The sequence below is a fragment of the Limulus polyphemus genome, unplaced genomic scaffold (genome assembly GCF_000517525.1).
Source record: "Limulus polyphemus unplaced genomic scaffold, Limulus_polyphemus-2.1.2 Scaffold5408, whole genome shotgun sequence".
Classification (NCBI taxonomy): domain Eukaryota; kingdom Metazoa; phylum Arthropoda; class Merostomata; order Xiphosura; family Limulidae; genus Limulus; species Limulus polyphemus.
In genome coordinates this window covers 52,320-70,128 of record NW_013671018.1, presented here as the reverse complement: position 1 = coordinate 70,128, position 17,809 = coordinate 52,320, and the positions used below count along the sequence as shown (strand labels likewise).

General features: G+C 32.8%; 1 protein-coding gene across 1 annotated transcript in view; it reads left to right on the top strand.

Annotated features, from left to right (window-relative positions):
- Positions 1-447: 447 nt before the first annotated feature.
- The window catches only part of LOC106472533, a 25,283-nt gene continuing 7,921 nt past the window's right edge, over positions 448-17,809 (top strand). Inside the window, exons 1-9 of the mRNA XM_022401101.1 lie at positions 448-528; positions 2,080-2,227; positions 3,063-3,218; positions 3,548-3,749; positions 5,478-5,637; positions 13,649-13,712; positions 14,459-14,563; positions 14,940-15,519; positions 16,593-16,696. Of these exons, the coding sequence (XP_022256809.1) occupies positions 484-528; positions 2,080-2,227; positions 3,063-3,218; positions 3,548-3,749; positions 5,478-5,637; positions 13,649-13,712; positions 14,459-14,563; positions 14,940-15,519; positions 16,593-16,696 (1,564 nt within the window). The 5' untranslated portion in view covers positions 448-483. The remainder of the gene's footprint in view (positions 529-2,079; positions 2,228-3,062; positions 3,219-3,547; positions 3,750-5,477; positions 5,638-13,648; positions 13,713-14,458; positions 14,564-14,939; positions 15,520-16,592; positions 16,697-17,809) is intronic.

Below are 17,809 nucleotides of genomic sequence, written 5' to 3'. Positions count from 1 at the left end.
ATTACTCAATACCTTTCCGTCGCTTCGTGGCCGGTCTTATATATACCAGACTACCCTATATCTAGTAATCTCCCGACAATTCACGAAGGTTCGAGAAGGACGTGGCGTGATACTAGTCACGTGACCTCGCTGACGCAACAATATGTTTGAGGGGTGGAATGAGAATGATGAGAATTCAAACTAATATTAAAGGTAATATGTTCTGGAAACCAAAGTACAGACTTTTCCCCTGTTAATTATATTTGTGAACTTGTGAAATGATTTGTCTGATTATGTGGTTTTTGCAATAAATTTTGGTCATTTTAACATTTTGTTGGATCGATATATGGATGTAAATAGTTATATTTAAGTTCGATTAAAAGTTTATTAGAAAATACTATTATTATTATTTAATTATTCTAATATTTGAGATTTGTGCTTACATGAGGGCAGCAATGATAATTTCGCGCAAAATTGAAAAGTTTCGATCACAAACGTCAGGAAATGGGCGTAGTACGTCTACATTGTGTCATTTCTTTCAGTTCTCAGGTAGTATTTTACTTAGCTGAAAGTGATGCATGATTTTAGGAAATAAAGCATTTAAAAATCATTTATTGTACTACACCAATAATAAAGAGAAGCGGAAGATCTGTAAGCTAATATGAAACCTAACCTAAGCAAAGTTCCCAATCCTAGTCCTAGTAGTAGTAGTAATAATGCTAGTACGATAGTAGAACTAGAAATATTAGTGGTATTAAAATTACATTAGGAATGTTGTGTTGTGTTAAACAGTAACCCTCACATATTATAAGTTAATACAAAAGCATGTCTCTGTTGTGCATGTTTTTCTTCTATTAGTATTACACTTAGGTATGGTCAAATGTGCAGTTCAATATAATTGGAGAAGCACAAGCAGCTATTAAGTTATGAAACTAAGATTAATTCTTTTATTCCTTTGAAACATCCTTCAATTTCAAACAGCTAGTGGTTTGAAATTTGTACTGTTAATACTGTGTTCTTATGTTTCTGAACATACTGTTGTTTATTTTGTAGTGATAAACACACACACACACACACATATATATATATATAATTAAGGCTATGTTTGAAGTTATCCAGGACTTCAAAGATAGTTATAAAAATTCGAAGTATTCAAGCAGTGTCAGATTTTTAAAAATATTTTTAATAGAAACTGTTTATCAATGTTTTAATACTAATCTTGCATGATTAAGTGTCATTTACATAGAAAATTTAATCTTTTTATTTGTTTAATGTCTAGCATTTACTAACTTAAGAAAAAAAAAGACACACACCACTACCAAAACGTTATACATACCAGGTCCTGTGCAGACCATTATGGTGAAGCAAGGGTATGTTTAATAGCTGCATTGCATCAAAAAAATGCTTACTGTACTGTTATTCTGTTCTGTTTTGCTATTTATTTATAATCATTTTATTATCATTTATTCATTTGCTGATGCCTTTATTCAAGATGTATGTTTAATTAATCAACAACATTGATGAAAAAATATGACTGGTAATAACACGCTCTTGTATCTTTTTGCTATAATTGAAGGTTCATATTTATTTTGTAACAAACTGTTAGTGTTGCTCTGTTCTGTAATGCTATTTATTATTTTGTTTATTGGGTATGTTTAATTAATGAACAGTTAAAAAGACTGACTGTAAACCTATTTGGAATGATGTCTGTTAAATAAAGATTTGTTTTGCTTAAAGTCAGTTGCAGTTTTCATGGCTACAATGCAAGTTTACTCTTTGTAGCTATACAAGTATTGCACATAGAATCAAATATGTGTATTTAAACAATGTGCATTTTTTACTTTTTTTACAATATAAAAACATGATATTGTTTGATATAATGTATTTTTAAATTACACATGAATATTTTATTTCATTTATATGGGAAATGAATGGGTTTCCAATCAAACATAAACTAGTAGTTATGGCGACATCATCAGTGCATTGTGCAAATTAGTACTATCAAAGGTTTGAACCTTCATTTGGTAATGTGATCTAAACCTTCAAAGGTCAAAATCTACCCTTTATTATAGCCCTAATATATGTTTGTTTTTCTTCCAGGATGAGAAGTATCAAGTTGAAAATATACTTAATGGTTATTCTGATGTCACCACCAGCAGATGGTTGACTGCTTCTTCAGATAAATCTGGGAGACTTGAGGCAGAGTTTCAGTTGGAAAAGGCTAGCCTTATCAGTTATCTTGATATTGGTAAGTCAGGATTAAATCAAAAGAAAATGATAGTTTCTTGGCTTGTATGTTAATTAACTAAACTTTTCAACTCAGTAAGTGCATTATTTCAGGTGGCAGCATTAAAAATCAGAGAAATAAAATTGAAAGTTTAGTCTAACAAGAAAATAATGTAAAAGGACAAAGTGTTTATTTTATTATATGGTGGGGTGATTCTAAAAAATTCTACAGAAATGTAAAAACAAAAGGTAAAGTAAATCCATTACAAATATGTTTAAAGTGATTAATGTTTTCTTTTATTGCAAAGTCAAAATATGAACTCAACTAAATAAAAAATTTAAGGATAATTCTAAGAACCCTTATGTAAGAATATTCAAGCGTATGAACTGACTTCCACAGGGCTTATTAGAATTGCAAAAATAATGGTGATTTATGTGTTATTTTACACTTGTAATCATTTAGTTTTTCTCTAGATTGAGTTTTATTGTAACATTTCTTTAAACAAGTGACATTAATTTATAGCTCATTCCATATTTATATATCAATGTAATTTAGTTTGTTGCTTCAGTTACTGAACTACATTCCATTGTTTGATTGAAAAATTAAGGTTACAAAGAATTTCTGATCATAAAAGTCAGTCTTCCAAAATATCCCATCTTACAATTAAAAATGTTTATGATACTAAGAGATGTTATCTTCCTTCAGAACATTTTAAATAAAAAAAATATTCTCTAACCAAATATTTTTGCTATTACTACAAAAAATTCCTTATAATGAACAAATGAGGCAAAAAGTGTACAGTTGAACAGAAATTTTAGTTATTTATTGAATTGACTGAGAGCCTGTATTTTTTAAGGAAACTTTGGATCTGCAACAGTTGAAGTTTTGGTTGGACGATCATCATGGCCCAGGAGAAAAGAGTACTTGACTTTTCTTCCAACTGTTGTATTTATGACCCCAACTGATTGTAGAAATGGAAAGAATAATATGACTGTTCGAATGTTCACAGAAGGTGGTTGATTTTAAACTCAAGCTTGTCTTTTGTTTCTTTTATAGCTATATACAGACAGTGTTGACCTAATCAAAAAGCAAGTAACATTTAGTAGATTTAAGTTTGAGTTTCTGATTACAGTTATGTCTGTTTATATGCCAATATATTTCAAGGTTTCTAATGAGGAAGAATTCTATTTTGCTATCTCTAAAATCTTAACAATTAAATTAACTTCAATAAATTTAAGCTAATTAAATGACTAAACATATCACAATGCTTTCTGTGTCAGCTAAATCATTCACATTTGGTTTTTAACTAGTAATCAAAATTTTCATTAAAAATTTCTATAGAGCACTTGGATAAAGTTGCCATCAAAGAGAAGTGGGACAGGATTAAAATTATTTGCTGCCAGCCATATAACAAAAATTTGCAGTTTGGTCTATCATTCTTGCGGCTGGGAAACAACGAGGATAACATCATAGATGCTGCATCAGAAAATCTACCAGATGCTGCATTGATGGATCAGGCAAAAACTTTAAGTACTGAAACAAGGTAAATGATTTAGTTTTTTTTGTTTGTTTGTTTGACTGATAAAATGTAGGCTAAACTAGTTAGAGCCAACAATCAACCATGTTGAATTCTAGCATTACTTTTTATACTCCTACTTCGAAGCAGAGCAGGGCATATTGAGTTGCTCCTGTCCGTTTGTCCTGATTTTGTGGGAAGATATCTCAAGATTGGATTGATGTATTTTGATGTACTACATACAAAAGTTCCTATCTGATGAAGTCTTAAAAATCATTGGTCAAAATCAAAAAGGTCACTGGTACATAGAACATCTTCCCCAATCTTTTGGACATGATATTTCAATAAAGGATGAATACGTATTGACCAAATATGTAAAACAGGTGCTACATACAAAGTTCTAGACCTGATCAACTTTTGAAGGTGATGGATCAAAAGTTAAAGTCAATCAAATTGGTTGAACCTAAACATACAATATAACATTAGCTAGGATATATGTGTTTCATAAACACAATTTGCACTTGTTTTATGTTGTGTTACACTTTACAACAATAACTTAAATGTAATACATAACTAACACTACTTTGTTTAGAGCTAATGTAAAGTTGCTTAATAACATAGGACCAAGCAAACAATTTACTATAAGTTATTAAAACTTTTCAATTGGCTATCTGCACTCATTGTAAAGTATCATTTTATTTTAGAAGTTGTTCTTCTAAACTTAGTATGAAATATATTAGTGTTTTTAAAAATTTTCAGTGCTGATTGAAGGATAGAAACCATTATTTAATGATGACAACTAACAACTTCAGAAAAATGTTTAATTACTCGTACCCAATGTTTCAGCTTATGTCTTTATCAAGAGTCTATGAACGTCACAGGTTACCAAATTGATTATTAAATGACAGGAACTGAAAATGAAATACAGCTACAACAATATAATGGAAAAGTGTATGTGATACGAGTGTAGTATTAAATAATTCTAAAATTACATTAGTTAAACTGTATAAATTACTTTAAAGTAAGAAATTTGAGAATACCTTGTTTTAAATTGTGCTTTTAAATGTGAAATCCAGAAATAAATCATTTTAAGCCTTATAACTTTTTTCATAAACACTAGCTACAGTTTTTTAGAAATAAATATACAGCAACCCTCAGCAAGTATAGTAACCTTTCAAAAGAAATAAATCCAGTTTTATAAATTAGTAAAACCTATGTATAAGTATGAAATATTGTTGTGATTGGCACCATATTAAAATGCATGAAATACATTCAACTCCTCTTGCAGTACTTAAGTTGTAGTAACTTTTTGCATGGAACAGTCATTTTACATGTCTTTACTGAGTAATTTCTAATATTTTATTTTATTCATCTTTAAAAAACATTTCTAGCTAATATTACATATTTCACATTAGACTTACTTTGCATTTCTTAATGTGATGTTGAAGAATTTCTGAAAACAAAACTGTCACATCCTAAATGACACATGCACATCTCAGTTTTCCCTTTATTAGTTTGTGAGAACACAATTTGATGGAATTCTTGAAATGTGACAGTCAGCTAGAAAGTTCCAGAACCTATTACCATTTTGTTTAGAAGTTTAGATTTAAATTTTTAAAGATAGCACACCATCCTGTAATATTAACACCTATGTTCATTCATATGACATGACTTTTGTGTACTATATGGACTTAACATAGTAAGTGTGTTTGTTTTTTAGATTGTTTCTTTAATGATATTTTTTTACCTTGATAGTTCCATCAGGACGTCTAAACCGGCTAGGGTTAGGAGTTTAACATCAGATAAAGGTGCTTCCCGGGCAGCAAAAATGTTGAGAGCGGCACATTTAGCAAACAGTTCTACTCGTAAGGCTATAAATATCAAGAAAGAATATAGTAGTCAGTTAAATCTCAGCGTAAGTAAATAGAGTAGCTAGAATATTTATATATATACACATAAAGTTTTATTTTAGATACAAATACAAAAATCTTTTTCTCAGCAAGTATAGTTGTATAATATTATAATGCTCTTAACTAAAATATCTACATGTTAAAATGAAACTTGTCTTTAACACCGACAAATAACAAACTAATTGGTTACATTACTTAGATGTTTAATAATATTCTATTTCACATAAACTGCATTCTGTTTAACATAAAACTGATCACATTGAACAATTATAAATTACTGAGTAACAATTTTAACATTCATATTTACTAAGTAACATAGTTTTATATTTCTTTTTGAACAATGAAATTCAAAGTTTTAGTTCCTCTTACTGATAGAATCATCAATTTTAAACTTGGTTAAACATATTTTCCCTTAATTTGAATTCCTATATATTGTGAGGGAATCTCATAGGAAGGTTCTGCCTCTGCAGTTTATCTTTCTGGCACACAAATGTTCACCATTGTGTTTTCCATGACTAACAACCTGTGAGAGGAAGAAGAGAATACTGCAGGTTGATGGAGACTTAGGTTACTGCAACACACCACATTGTCTTTTAATTCTTGTGAACAGATGACCTTTGGGTGGCTTCCTCAGGGGTAATTAGCATGTCTATTTGGCTAAGATCGATTAAGTGCCTCTGTAGGATGTGTTCAGTAGGTATTGTGGATGTTATATCTGGTACTGATGTTTAGGAATAGTGTCAATGAAACACTGGTTTGTTGCACTGTCACTTTGTAAGACTTCATGTTAGCTGACATTAGTGGGCACTGAATGTTTCTCTGTTTCAAGAAAATGAATAATCAGTAAATGACCATTGACAGAAGACTGTATGCACACAGTTACCATCTTTTACTATTCATGTACCTTATTTACTAATTTTACATTTATTATAAATATGTTTTTTAGATGTTCCCCTTTTTTCCTTCAAAAGGGATTAACAAGGGATTCACAGTTCTCTAAAGTTGGTAAATTAATTAAGATCTTGGGATTTACTGGTGGAAATATCATGACCACAGGACAGTGAACTTCTCTTCAAGTTGACATATCTATTGAGACAACCTCTTAGTACTTTGAATTTCACAAGGAGGGTTACTGTGAAAAAGGATCTCTTTAACATTCCTAAGTTTTATTGGCCTCTAATCTGTAGAACCGTTATTCAATTTTGCTTACTCAAACCACATCATCTCATGGGGATCTGCCTTTTTGATCTAGGGCAGAGTCCATTAAGGTCGATAGGCCTTCTAGTGACTAAAATATTAAAAAAATGGTTGGAAATCAAAACAGAAAAGCTCCCCGTCTAGACCTTAAAAAGTTTAATAGGAAATGACGATGCTGATACAGTGGAACTGTTGAGGTTTTTGTATATTACATCAAGACCTTGATTGACTTACCATCTTGTATGTATCTTCTTACAGAAGACATTTCTGAAACCTAGTGATGCTGTCATCATTCAGCAGTTTTCTTCATCCAGAACAGGTTGTGTGATGGTTGAGTTTATGAAGTAGTAGGATTGGTGGTTAATCAGTATGTTCCCTCCATGACCAAAACATATATTACACCTCTGGGTTCCATTTCTATCTCTTTTGATCATACCATCATGTGTTTTTTTACCAGTCATCTGGAGAGATAATTTATTGAAAACATTGATGATCTTATTGAGCAGTTGCCATCTCTTTTCATCATCTTGAAAGACTTAAGTAAACAGTCTTCTCTAGAGTGGAGGCAGTATTGATGTGAGGTGGTTTATCTGTGAGGTATTTGCACTTAAATAACAACTTTTCTGTTTAATACTGGAGACTATGTTTATTTTCATGCCCCAAGTCAGACTTTTACTGCCATTGATTTGTCCATGTCTTCAGCTTCTCTCCATCTTTCTTTTTCTTAGGAGATGGACAATGAGCCACGAGATAATTATCCCATCATTGTGAAAGAGACTAGTACAGTCAGTTACCAACTTGCATGCCACATTGTAAGTTAGTGAAAGAAAACTCATCTTCCTGCATCATTCTCTGTAGACATGATTGTATTGTCTTTAACATACCATATTTTAATGATTGTGTGAAAGTAGTAACTGATCATATTCCAGGCAACTGTTCTTACCACCCTTAAAACTTTGACTTTTATTCCATGGTGAACACCTGACTGACAGAGAGCATGACAGACTTGGAAATGAGCATGGGATATGTTCCACAGATATCCAATTACCAACAACATAGCCTGTCAAATGCTCATGCTCGGCAGATCAAATGTCAGAGGCAGAAGGAATAATGAATTCAATTTGTTTCCAGCATTTTGTACATGAGTAGTTCCACAGACAAAATTTGAAAGGTGAAAGGAAAATGTACATCTCATCCCTTTTAATCTTACAATCCCATATCTAAGAAGTGGTTGATCTAAAGGTATTGCTAACTCTCTTGGAGAGTGATTTGACAATCATTCTAGCACCTACACCTATTCCTTTGCTTACCTGGCCATCAAGACATGGGCCAAAAGATTCCCACTTTCTTTTTGGCTTGATTGTGTTAGTGACTATATCTAATCACTCATTCTTGTGGAATTGAAACTTACCCTACATTGATTTTGCAGTATCTGAGTTGGTCCAGATGATGTGTATTATGAAATTTTACACCATCTCCTTCCTGCCTCTCAGTCTTCTTCTGGTTCTTTTTAACTTGACTTGTCAGGAGGAAGAATATCTAGACTTATGGAGATGGGCTATTGTCATCCCTTTTTCTAAGCTTAGGAAGGATCCCAAGATTCCTTTTAATTATAGACATATTTCTTTGACAAGTTGTCTGTGTAGTTTTGGACTGAATGGTTAATGTTTATCTTGTTTGGTTACTATAATCAAATAACCTCTTTTCCAACACTCAGTGTGGTTTCTTCACACATTGAGTTATTGTGGAAAACCTAATTTGACTTGAAATGTCAATCAGGGAAACCATTCTCTTTGATCTTGAAAGGGCTTACAACACTACTTGGAGGTTCTGTATATTACAAGACCTTCATTCTTATGGTCATTTTCCCCATATTTATTTGTACTTTTTCAGAAAAGAGGTTTCTCCAAGTCCATATTAGATCAATACCATCCAGATCCTTCATACTGGAACTCAAGAGTACCTCAGGATTGTGTCTTAAGTATCACACTTGCTAGCATTAAAGTCAATGTTATCACTAACAACTTCTTCTTACGGTTGCAAACAGTTTGTATGTTGATGACTTTTAGAGTTTCAGTCAGTTCTAAATATGACATACATTTAGTAGCACCTCCAAATTATCCTCAAACTGTCTGAGTGAATCATTGCAGTTGGTTTCAAATTTTTGTTATCTAAAACTCTTTGCACACATTTTTATCACCAACAGGGATTGCGCTGTTCCTGAGCTCCATATGGGTGCTACACATATTCCATGGTGGCTGAAATAAAGTTCTTAGATCTTCTCTTTGACAGTAAGCTGACTTTCATTCCTCACATCAAGCAGCTTAAAGTCAGGTGTATAAGGACACTGAACACCCTCCCTGTTCTCTCTTTCTCTTCTTGTGCTTAAGATCTATCATGCCCTGATTTGACTTTTCGGGTCTGTGCCTTAGCCAAAGGCTCTTCATCGAAGATATTAGACCCCTGTGTATCATCATTATTTCAGCTCTGCATAGGGGCTGGCTACTCTTCTGCAATACAGGGTTTATACACAGAATCCTGTGAATATTCAGTTCACCCCCAACATTTGCAAATTTGTTTGCAACATGTTGCAAAGCTCTGGTCACTGTCATGACATCCCATCTGACAATGTGACTTCAAGTTTTTCCACATAGATTGTCTGCTATTCCAACCTTTGGCCTTTGAATCCAGACAAAGTTGACTCAGCTGGGTGTGACATTGCTGAATATGATGATCAGCCCCTCCTACTATAGCTTGTACTATTCCTACTTGTGATCTTTGAGTCAACTGAAGAAGTTGGATACTCTCAACAGAAATTAATGATTTCACTTTTGTGCACACCTCTCAAGCCAGCCTTAAATACCAGTATTAATGGATAGCTCAGAATCAGGTGACTTTGTGCTCTGTTATGATTTGCTGCATTTTTGTATTTGCTCATAGTATCCTCTCTGTAGATTTTGACAGCTTAGTTGTATATAATCTCATTTGCTCTGGATCATAAAGAAGCTAAGCAGTACACTATTATAAATTGTATTATCAATACTGTTTCACTCAGCTCTTTGAAGGCCCTGGAAAAACTTGTTGTCAGTTTTCTATCAATTTCTCTGAATTCCCGTAGGAATGAGGTTGTTGGCACTTCAGCCAAACTGATCTCCAATGTATCTAGTAAATATTTGGATTTCAAATCTGTAATCAAGGCAAGGCTTCATGCTAATTAGTAGGTGATTTTCGGAGAACAATGTTGGAACAAGTTTTTCCACATAAAACTTTTAATCATTAATTGCTCATCTAGTGTGTGCAGTAGTCTGAGGGAGGAAGTTGTCTTTGCAAGTCTTCCCATTGACCACAGTTTTATTGCACATCATTTTTTCTTGCAAGGGAATGACCAGTTTCTGTGCAAAAAAGGTAACAGTTTTCCACATATTACTTTGATGGCTTTGCTATGACAATCAGTAGCGGCACAATTTTAGATGTGTTTTAACTTGTGGTGACTCCTTGATATTGAGCAGTGTTTTCAGAAATGATGACACTGTCCACATCATCTATGTTTTTATAGGACATTGGTTTTTTTAACTTTCATTTAATTGTTAACCTTTTTTTAACATAAATAAATTTACTTTACTTATATTATTTTTATTGTATGTTCACAGGTAAAGCTTCTTTAAATGTATATTACCAAATGGTTCTTAGCTTTTTATAAGATCTTGGTCTTGCTGTACTCTTGAAAAACTTCAGAAAGCATCATACAAAGGAAGCTCAAGGAGAAAAGAAGACAGAAATTTCTTAGAAATCCATACTAGTTTACAAATGGTTTGTTTGAACAGGCAAAGAGTGTCACTCTGGATGTGGCCAAAGAGTAATCTTAGACATACTTACTCAGATCCACTCGGAGATGATTCCTTACCAGATGAAGGACTAGTACGACCAGCTCTTCCTGGGAAGATGTTTGACTTAGCAGAACCATGGCAGAGTGACGTGTAGGCTGTGATCAGGAAGGCTTATGCAAGGAGTGCACCTGGACTGAATGGCATAAACTATATTCTCTAAAAGAAGTGTTTAAGCATTTTGCATATTTATGAAATCTGCTAAAGGTGGCATGGGGAAAAGATGTATCTAGTTGTTGGTGTCAGACAGGTGGTATGCAAATCCTAAAGAAGGAAGATTCAAAGAAAATAACACAGTTCAGACAAATCTATGTGCTCAATGTGGAAGGGAAAATTTTCTTTTGTATTGTGGTGAGGAGATGCACAGATGTGGTGCTCGTCAACAGGTACATCAATACATCTGTTAAGAATGGTGGCATTCCTGAATGTGTTGAACATAATCCAATGATCTGGAACACTATACAGACAGTTCAGAGAGAGAAAGAGAGCCTGGCTTGACCTGCCAAATGCATACATGTCAGTTCTACATCAGCTGATCAAGTTTGTAATTTAATTCTTATGGACACCAGAGAAGATACAGTTATTTATCGTGTCATACTATGATCAGTTTCTCATATGCTTCACAACCAAATCTGAATGCACAAATTGGCAGGGGTTGGAAGTGGGGATATCAGTGGGCTACACAGTCTCTCCATTGCTGTTTATTATAGTGATGGAGATTATCATCAGGGCAGCTGATTCATATGGGATAGGGTATCAGAGTTGGTGAACACCAGGTGTTATCACTGATGAAAGCATTCATGGATGACATAACTGTTATCACAGGGGAAGAGATGTCAACAAGTGGCATCTTACAAAAGCTTGAGGTTATGGTTGGTTGGGCAAGAATGAAGTCTAAGCCAAAGAAAAGTAGAGGTCTGACTTATGCAATGATAGGAACAAGGAAACTCGCATCAACATTGCTGGTAAAATAATCCCACTGCAGGAAGTGAAGGAGGAACTTGTGAATAACTTGGGCATAGGTACTCATTACCACTGATCAACTAGTATAGAGGGGTAGAGTTACAGAAGGTGAAAGAGAGCTTCAGAGTCATAGACAACTGTGGGCTAGCAGGAAAGTTTAAACTGTGGGTCTACCAGTGTGAACTACTGCCAAAATTCCTCTGGCCACTACACACCTATGAGATTGCTCTCACTTGCATAGAAACAATAGAAATAAAGATCAATGCCTTCATTCAGGAAATGGCTTGGAGTTCCAAAAATTGACAAGTGTGATTTTGTATAGCCAGACAGCAAAGCCATAACTACCTATAAAATCTGTATTTAAGGAGTATAAGTGTGCTAAGATCAGGCTTTTTCTCACCCTAAGAGAGACTGGTAGCCAGATGATTCAAGACACATAGCCTGAGGTACACATGGGAAAAAATTGAATGTGGGGGGATACAGGTAGATGAAGCAGAAGGAAGGCTTTGCCACAAGAAACTTGTTGTTGCTGGTGGGGAGAAATTTAATGGTTCTCAAAGGCAGTGGATGGGAGAAAGAGAGGAATGGTGTTTGAGGAGGTCTGCTAAATAGAGGACTAAGAATATCCAGTCATTGCAGTCAACCAATCATAGCAGCTTTGACACAATGGGAGAGTGTTGAGGAGAGAAATATTACATATAATGACCTATGGAAATTGGAACCCCTGTGTATCAACTTCCTTCTAAGAGCAATATATGAATTTTTTCCAGCTCCAAGTAGCTTCTTGATGGGGCTGTGTGACAAGACTGTAAAATTGCACTAACCAAGATTACTTGGTGTGCAGCTAGGTTCTCAGGAAGATAGTAGATAAAAAGATGGCTAAAGGCGATATGCAATCAGGGATAACTTCAGATCCCATTAAATTGGTGAGATCTGGGAATCAAGCAGCAGAGAGAACAACCAGACCTGAGTAGTGTGAATTTCTATTTATGGGAAAAGAATGGAGTATGCATTCTGATTTGGACGAGGCCCTCATACTCCAAAAGAAGATGCTGCTAACCAGTCTATAACCATACATGGTTCTCTTGTCTGCCAGAGCTAGGACAGTGCTAACTGTTGAGCTAACAATCTCATGTGAGTATAGTATTAATGCAGTTCATAAATTGAAGTGAACAGAGCACACAGTGCCAGAACAAGGGTTGATGATGCAAGTTGTACCCTATCAAAGTCAATTATCTACTATGAATATGTTTAGAGACATAGGATTATGTGACAAGGCCAAATCAAAGGCCACTAAAGCTACACAGGAGTAGGTGGATAAAGCATCAATTTGGCTTTGGCAGAAATGAAATACTGCTTTCAGAGCAAATAACAACTTACTTGGTACACTGGAGCAATATTGAGACATCAATGTCCCAGATGTTTAGATGTAGGGGTCGAAATGTTGTGTGAGGACCCATGTGCTGACAGGGCATGTTATGTGTGCCCTTTAAGCCATGAAACTTTAATAATATCCATAATAGTTAAGGTTTTAAATGTTTTAAATTAAACATTGGCAAGAACTATAGTCTTTTGTGAAATTCTCATAAGTAAGCTTCAGATTGTTATTGTCCTTAATCATCTATATGTGTTAAAATGATGCACCATGTCTGTATATATATATATATATATATGTATGTATGTATGTGTGTGTAATTACTCTGTTCTTGAAGCTATAAATGTTTGATTATGGTTTGGCTTTACAATAGGAATTACTAAGATGTTTGCTCAAAACTTCTGAAAATAGGTAAAAAAATATGAAATATCAATACAATTCAGTTATACTTTGAATTTATTTGTGAGATAAATAGAGATGTGGGTTTTTGTAACTATTTTTCAAGAAAATTGTGAAAGCATAAAATGACAGAACTTTAAGCTTGTCTTCAAGGAAAAACAACATTTACAATTTAATATATTATTGTCATTTTTACAGCTGGAAGAAGAAGCACTCTTGCTCCTTACCAGTTTAGAATCCAGCAAGAAGTTATCATTTAAAGGTTTGAGAGAACATAATGTCATTTTGCTTGTTACTGTGATATGAACTGTATTACTCAACCCTTGCAGCTACTGTGCCCTTTCTTTTTGTCCTGAACTATGTCATGTTTATAGGGGCAAACATTAAAAATACCAAAAATATTTAGCTACTTTGTACTTTCTGTTTTCTACTTTGTCATTTTTTATAGAGGCAAAACTTTAAAAATACTAATGATATTTTGTAGAAAAACAATTAAAACCATGACAGTTCAGTTGATGTGTTTTAGAATAAAGTTCAAACATTTTGTGACAAAAAAGGGTTAAGAATAAGAAGTAATGATTTGTATTAAATGAAATGTTTTTCATTGTAATTCAAATTTCATGAGTAGAAGTAACCACAAAAACAGTAAAGACTTCTCTCTTGTCCAAGGTTCTTCAAATTTTCAACAATGGTGAATACATTCAGAAAACCAAGTTTGTAAAGAACCGATGGCTCTTGTTTTAATTATAATGTCTTAATTAATATGTAATGATTTTAAAAAAGGCTCATAAATCTAATAAGACATAATATATTAGTATTAGTTAAACTAAATATCCAAAGAGAAGTTAACGGAACACCTACTTATAACAGCTAAAGACAAATGCAAATTTAGAATTTAAATCTAGATACTTTGCAAATGCTTTTTGCTATTGTAGAAAATTTATATTTACCATAACTGTTTTGTATACTGTGGAAGGATTTCTTTAAACATAAGTCTGAAACTTTCAGAGTTATGTCATAAACTAGAAACCAAGAGAGGGCGTAGACTTACGTGTGAAGAGGAAAAGAAATTTATGGATATTGCTAAGGATTTTGGAAGAAGTAAAATAGATGGTAAGACAATATTCATCCAGCAGAAAGAGTAGTTAAATCTATTATGGAGTCCACGAGTGATCTGAAAAAGGCAATAAAAAAACTTCTTAATCTTACATTGTTTAAAGATAGCTTGTTCTTATGGGCTAAAATTTTGTAGTTTTGTTTACAAGAAAAAAATTATTTCCACTATAAGCCTAATCTTGATATTAAATGTAATCACCCAGTGGGATCCTCATTTTTTATAATTCCTTTTATAGATTAGTACATGCTAGAAGATAAATTATTTTAGATACTTTTTTTAATTGTTACTTTGGTAAGAATAAGTATTGTAGCATTAGCATCACATTTAGGATAATAGTTTATGTAAAAAAGTAACACTAATTTTTTTTTCTAGGTGAATTTCAAGTTATTTACAAAGAAAGTTTAAATAGGGATAAAGCTTCTAGTTCAAATTTAAGTATCTTGAGTCAGTATAAAATGCCTTCTGTCTCCAGAAACACTCTTTCGGTGGTGGATATAAATACATCTCCAAATAAAAAGTTACAGAAACATTCCTCTTCATCAGCTTCAGCAGTTACATCAAAAAGCTTGACACAGTCAGCAGGATTTAACAATTCAGTGTGTTTTTATAGTCATGAAAAATCTTCCGTCACTGATGATGATTATCATTACCATCTATCACCAGAAGTTCCTGACTTTGATCTTTGTTTTGATTATGAACTTAATGAATGTAATTCGTCATTGTCCAAGGAATCCTCTATTAAATCTGATGAAAGAAACAATTCTGTTGTTGTTGTTGATCCAAAGCACTGTTTGTCACCACCAGTTCCTGATTTTGATTTAAGTTTTGAATTAGAATCTGTCAAAGAGGAGTCTGATGATGATTTGACTTCATCAGAATATTCATTGCCTTCAAAGTCTATGAAACTGCACAATTACAAAAACAGAAAAAGACCAACTTTGCTGTGTACAAGGTAGGAGTATACCTAAATGTAGTGGATAGCTACTACTGAAATTATATAATGAATTTTATATATAGATTAATTGACCTTGCTTAACTTGCTAATTTTTTATCACGGAGACCAGTATTGCTGTTATTATTAAACAACAAAAGAGTTAGTTTAAAAATTCATCCTTCTAGTTTAGGCAGTACAAGATCAATTACTCATAAATACAGAGTTGTGCTGGTTCAAGTATGTTAGCTTGAACTTTGTATTAATTTTTTGTCATTAGAAATTTGCAGAGCAATTATTGGTAATTTTTGAATAATTCTTCTGATTAAGGTTAGGATACAGGTTTGACACAGATATATTAAAGAAATAAAGGCAATATTCAGTAGCGCACAATAAATGTTGAAAATGAGACTGTTTCCAGTCTCAAAACACAATAAAAAACTATTTTACTGTATAAATATAAAATAATGTACTATAAGACTGAACAGTCTCATACACTACATGTTTCGACACCTTACTGTGTCTATATACGGCTTAATTGACTCCATTTAACTTGCTAATTTTATAACATAGAGACTAACTCTACTGTTATTATTAAACAACAAAAGAGTTAGTTTAAAATTTTATCCTTCTAGTTTAGTTAGTGCAACATCGATTAGTCATAAATACATGCTTTCAAGTGACTCTTGATGATGACACAGTAAGATGTCGGGACACGTTCAGTGTATTAGACTGCTCCTAGTCTCACAGTATTTTGTCTTTATACAGTAAAATTATTAAGTAAAACATTTTTCATTGTATTTGTAGATGGGGAGCAGTCTCATTTTAAATATTTATTGTGTATTACTTTAGCTGTATTTCTTTGATATATCTGTGTGAAGTCTTCTGATGGTTACATGATACTAAACATGTGTGTGTGAGAAAATCAGCTGACATTGAGCAACAATGAAAGGAAACTGCCAGGTTACTTTGCTGTTATTTATAGTTGATGTAATGTAAATAAATGATCATGTGCAGTAATTTCAAAACTTCTAGAATATGGATCAGGATAAACTGTTAAAAGATGGATTATGAAATATATAACTTTTCTATAGGCAAGGAAAAGAAAGAAAATCAACATGTGTTAGTAGAAGAAATGAAGATGATACAACTTCACAAACAAAAAATTTTCTTGTAGTACAGTGTCCTCTGTGTGAAGGTAGGAATTAGTTATGATATGACTGTGTGGAGAAACTAGCTTTAATTACAAGTGTTATAGTATTAAATCATTCAGTTTTTGAAGCTACAATTTAGAAATCATCATCATATTTAGAACTAAGCAATTAATAGAATTTGTTAACTGATTAATCATTTGGCTCATTAATAGATTACGTTCAGTTAATCAATTATTCTAACATAACACTTGGATAGGTAGAATAGTCAAAAATAGTAGAAATCAGAAACCTTAATTTTGATTAGTTCATTATTTTTGTGCATCATGACACTAGTCGATTATGCTGAACAACTCTGAATTAATCAAAAATAATGAGAAATTATAATGACAGTATTTTGATTACTTAGCTAGTTGGAATAATTATAAAGTTCCATTAGTTAATTATTTTTGTGACATTACTTGATTTTGTAATTTATATTAATCTATTATTTTATGTAACACTAATTGATTGAATCAATGCTTATAGGTAATTATATATATAATACTTTTGCATTTGTCTGTCTATCTGAAAATTTTTAGATCAAACACTACAAATCTCGTATCATTAGAAAGGCCTTTGTATGAGGAGTCCAGATTGTATATTGGCTTTTCCATTCAGAATCACCTTACCTATTTTTTGCTTAATTAAACTTTTTAATGCAAGGAGCATGCTACATGATGGCACAATGTCATTGTCATCACGTGAGGACTGGCTTTGATTTCAACTTTTTTTTTATTTGCAAAGTATTTCACACAAACAACACTTAATCTGCATGTAATTTCCTAAAATAAAAATGAACATTACACCAAATACAATTGCTATGGGTTTTCTTGACTTACTTAGGTGTAAAATATGCATTCACAGTTTGTTCAAAACCATATGCTTATCACTTTGTGAACACGCATTCAGACGTTTCTGTATATTCAGCTAAGTATGCCTTCATTACAACTCAATGTATACTTTACTTTGCAATAATTAAGCTTTGGTTCATTTCATAGACTGCTATAAAAACATTTCAGCTACTTTTTTCTTTAGTATGAGTTTTATTCTTCTTTGTTTCAACTCTAAAAGCGTGTCATACACTGAACACTCAATACTGTTTCATATTCTGTGCACCA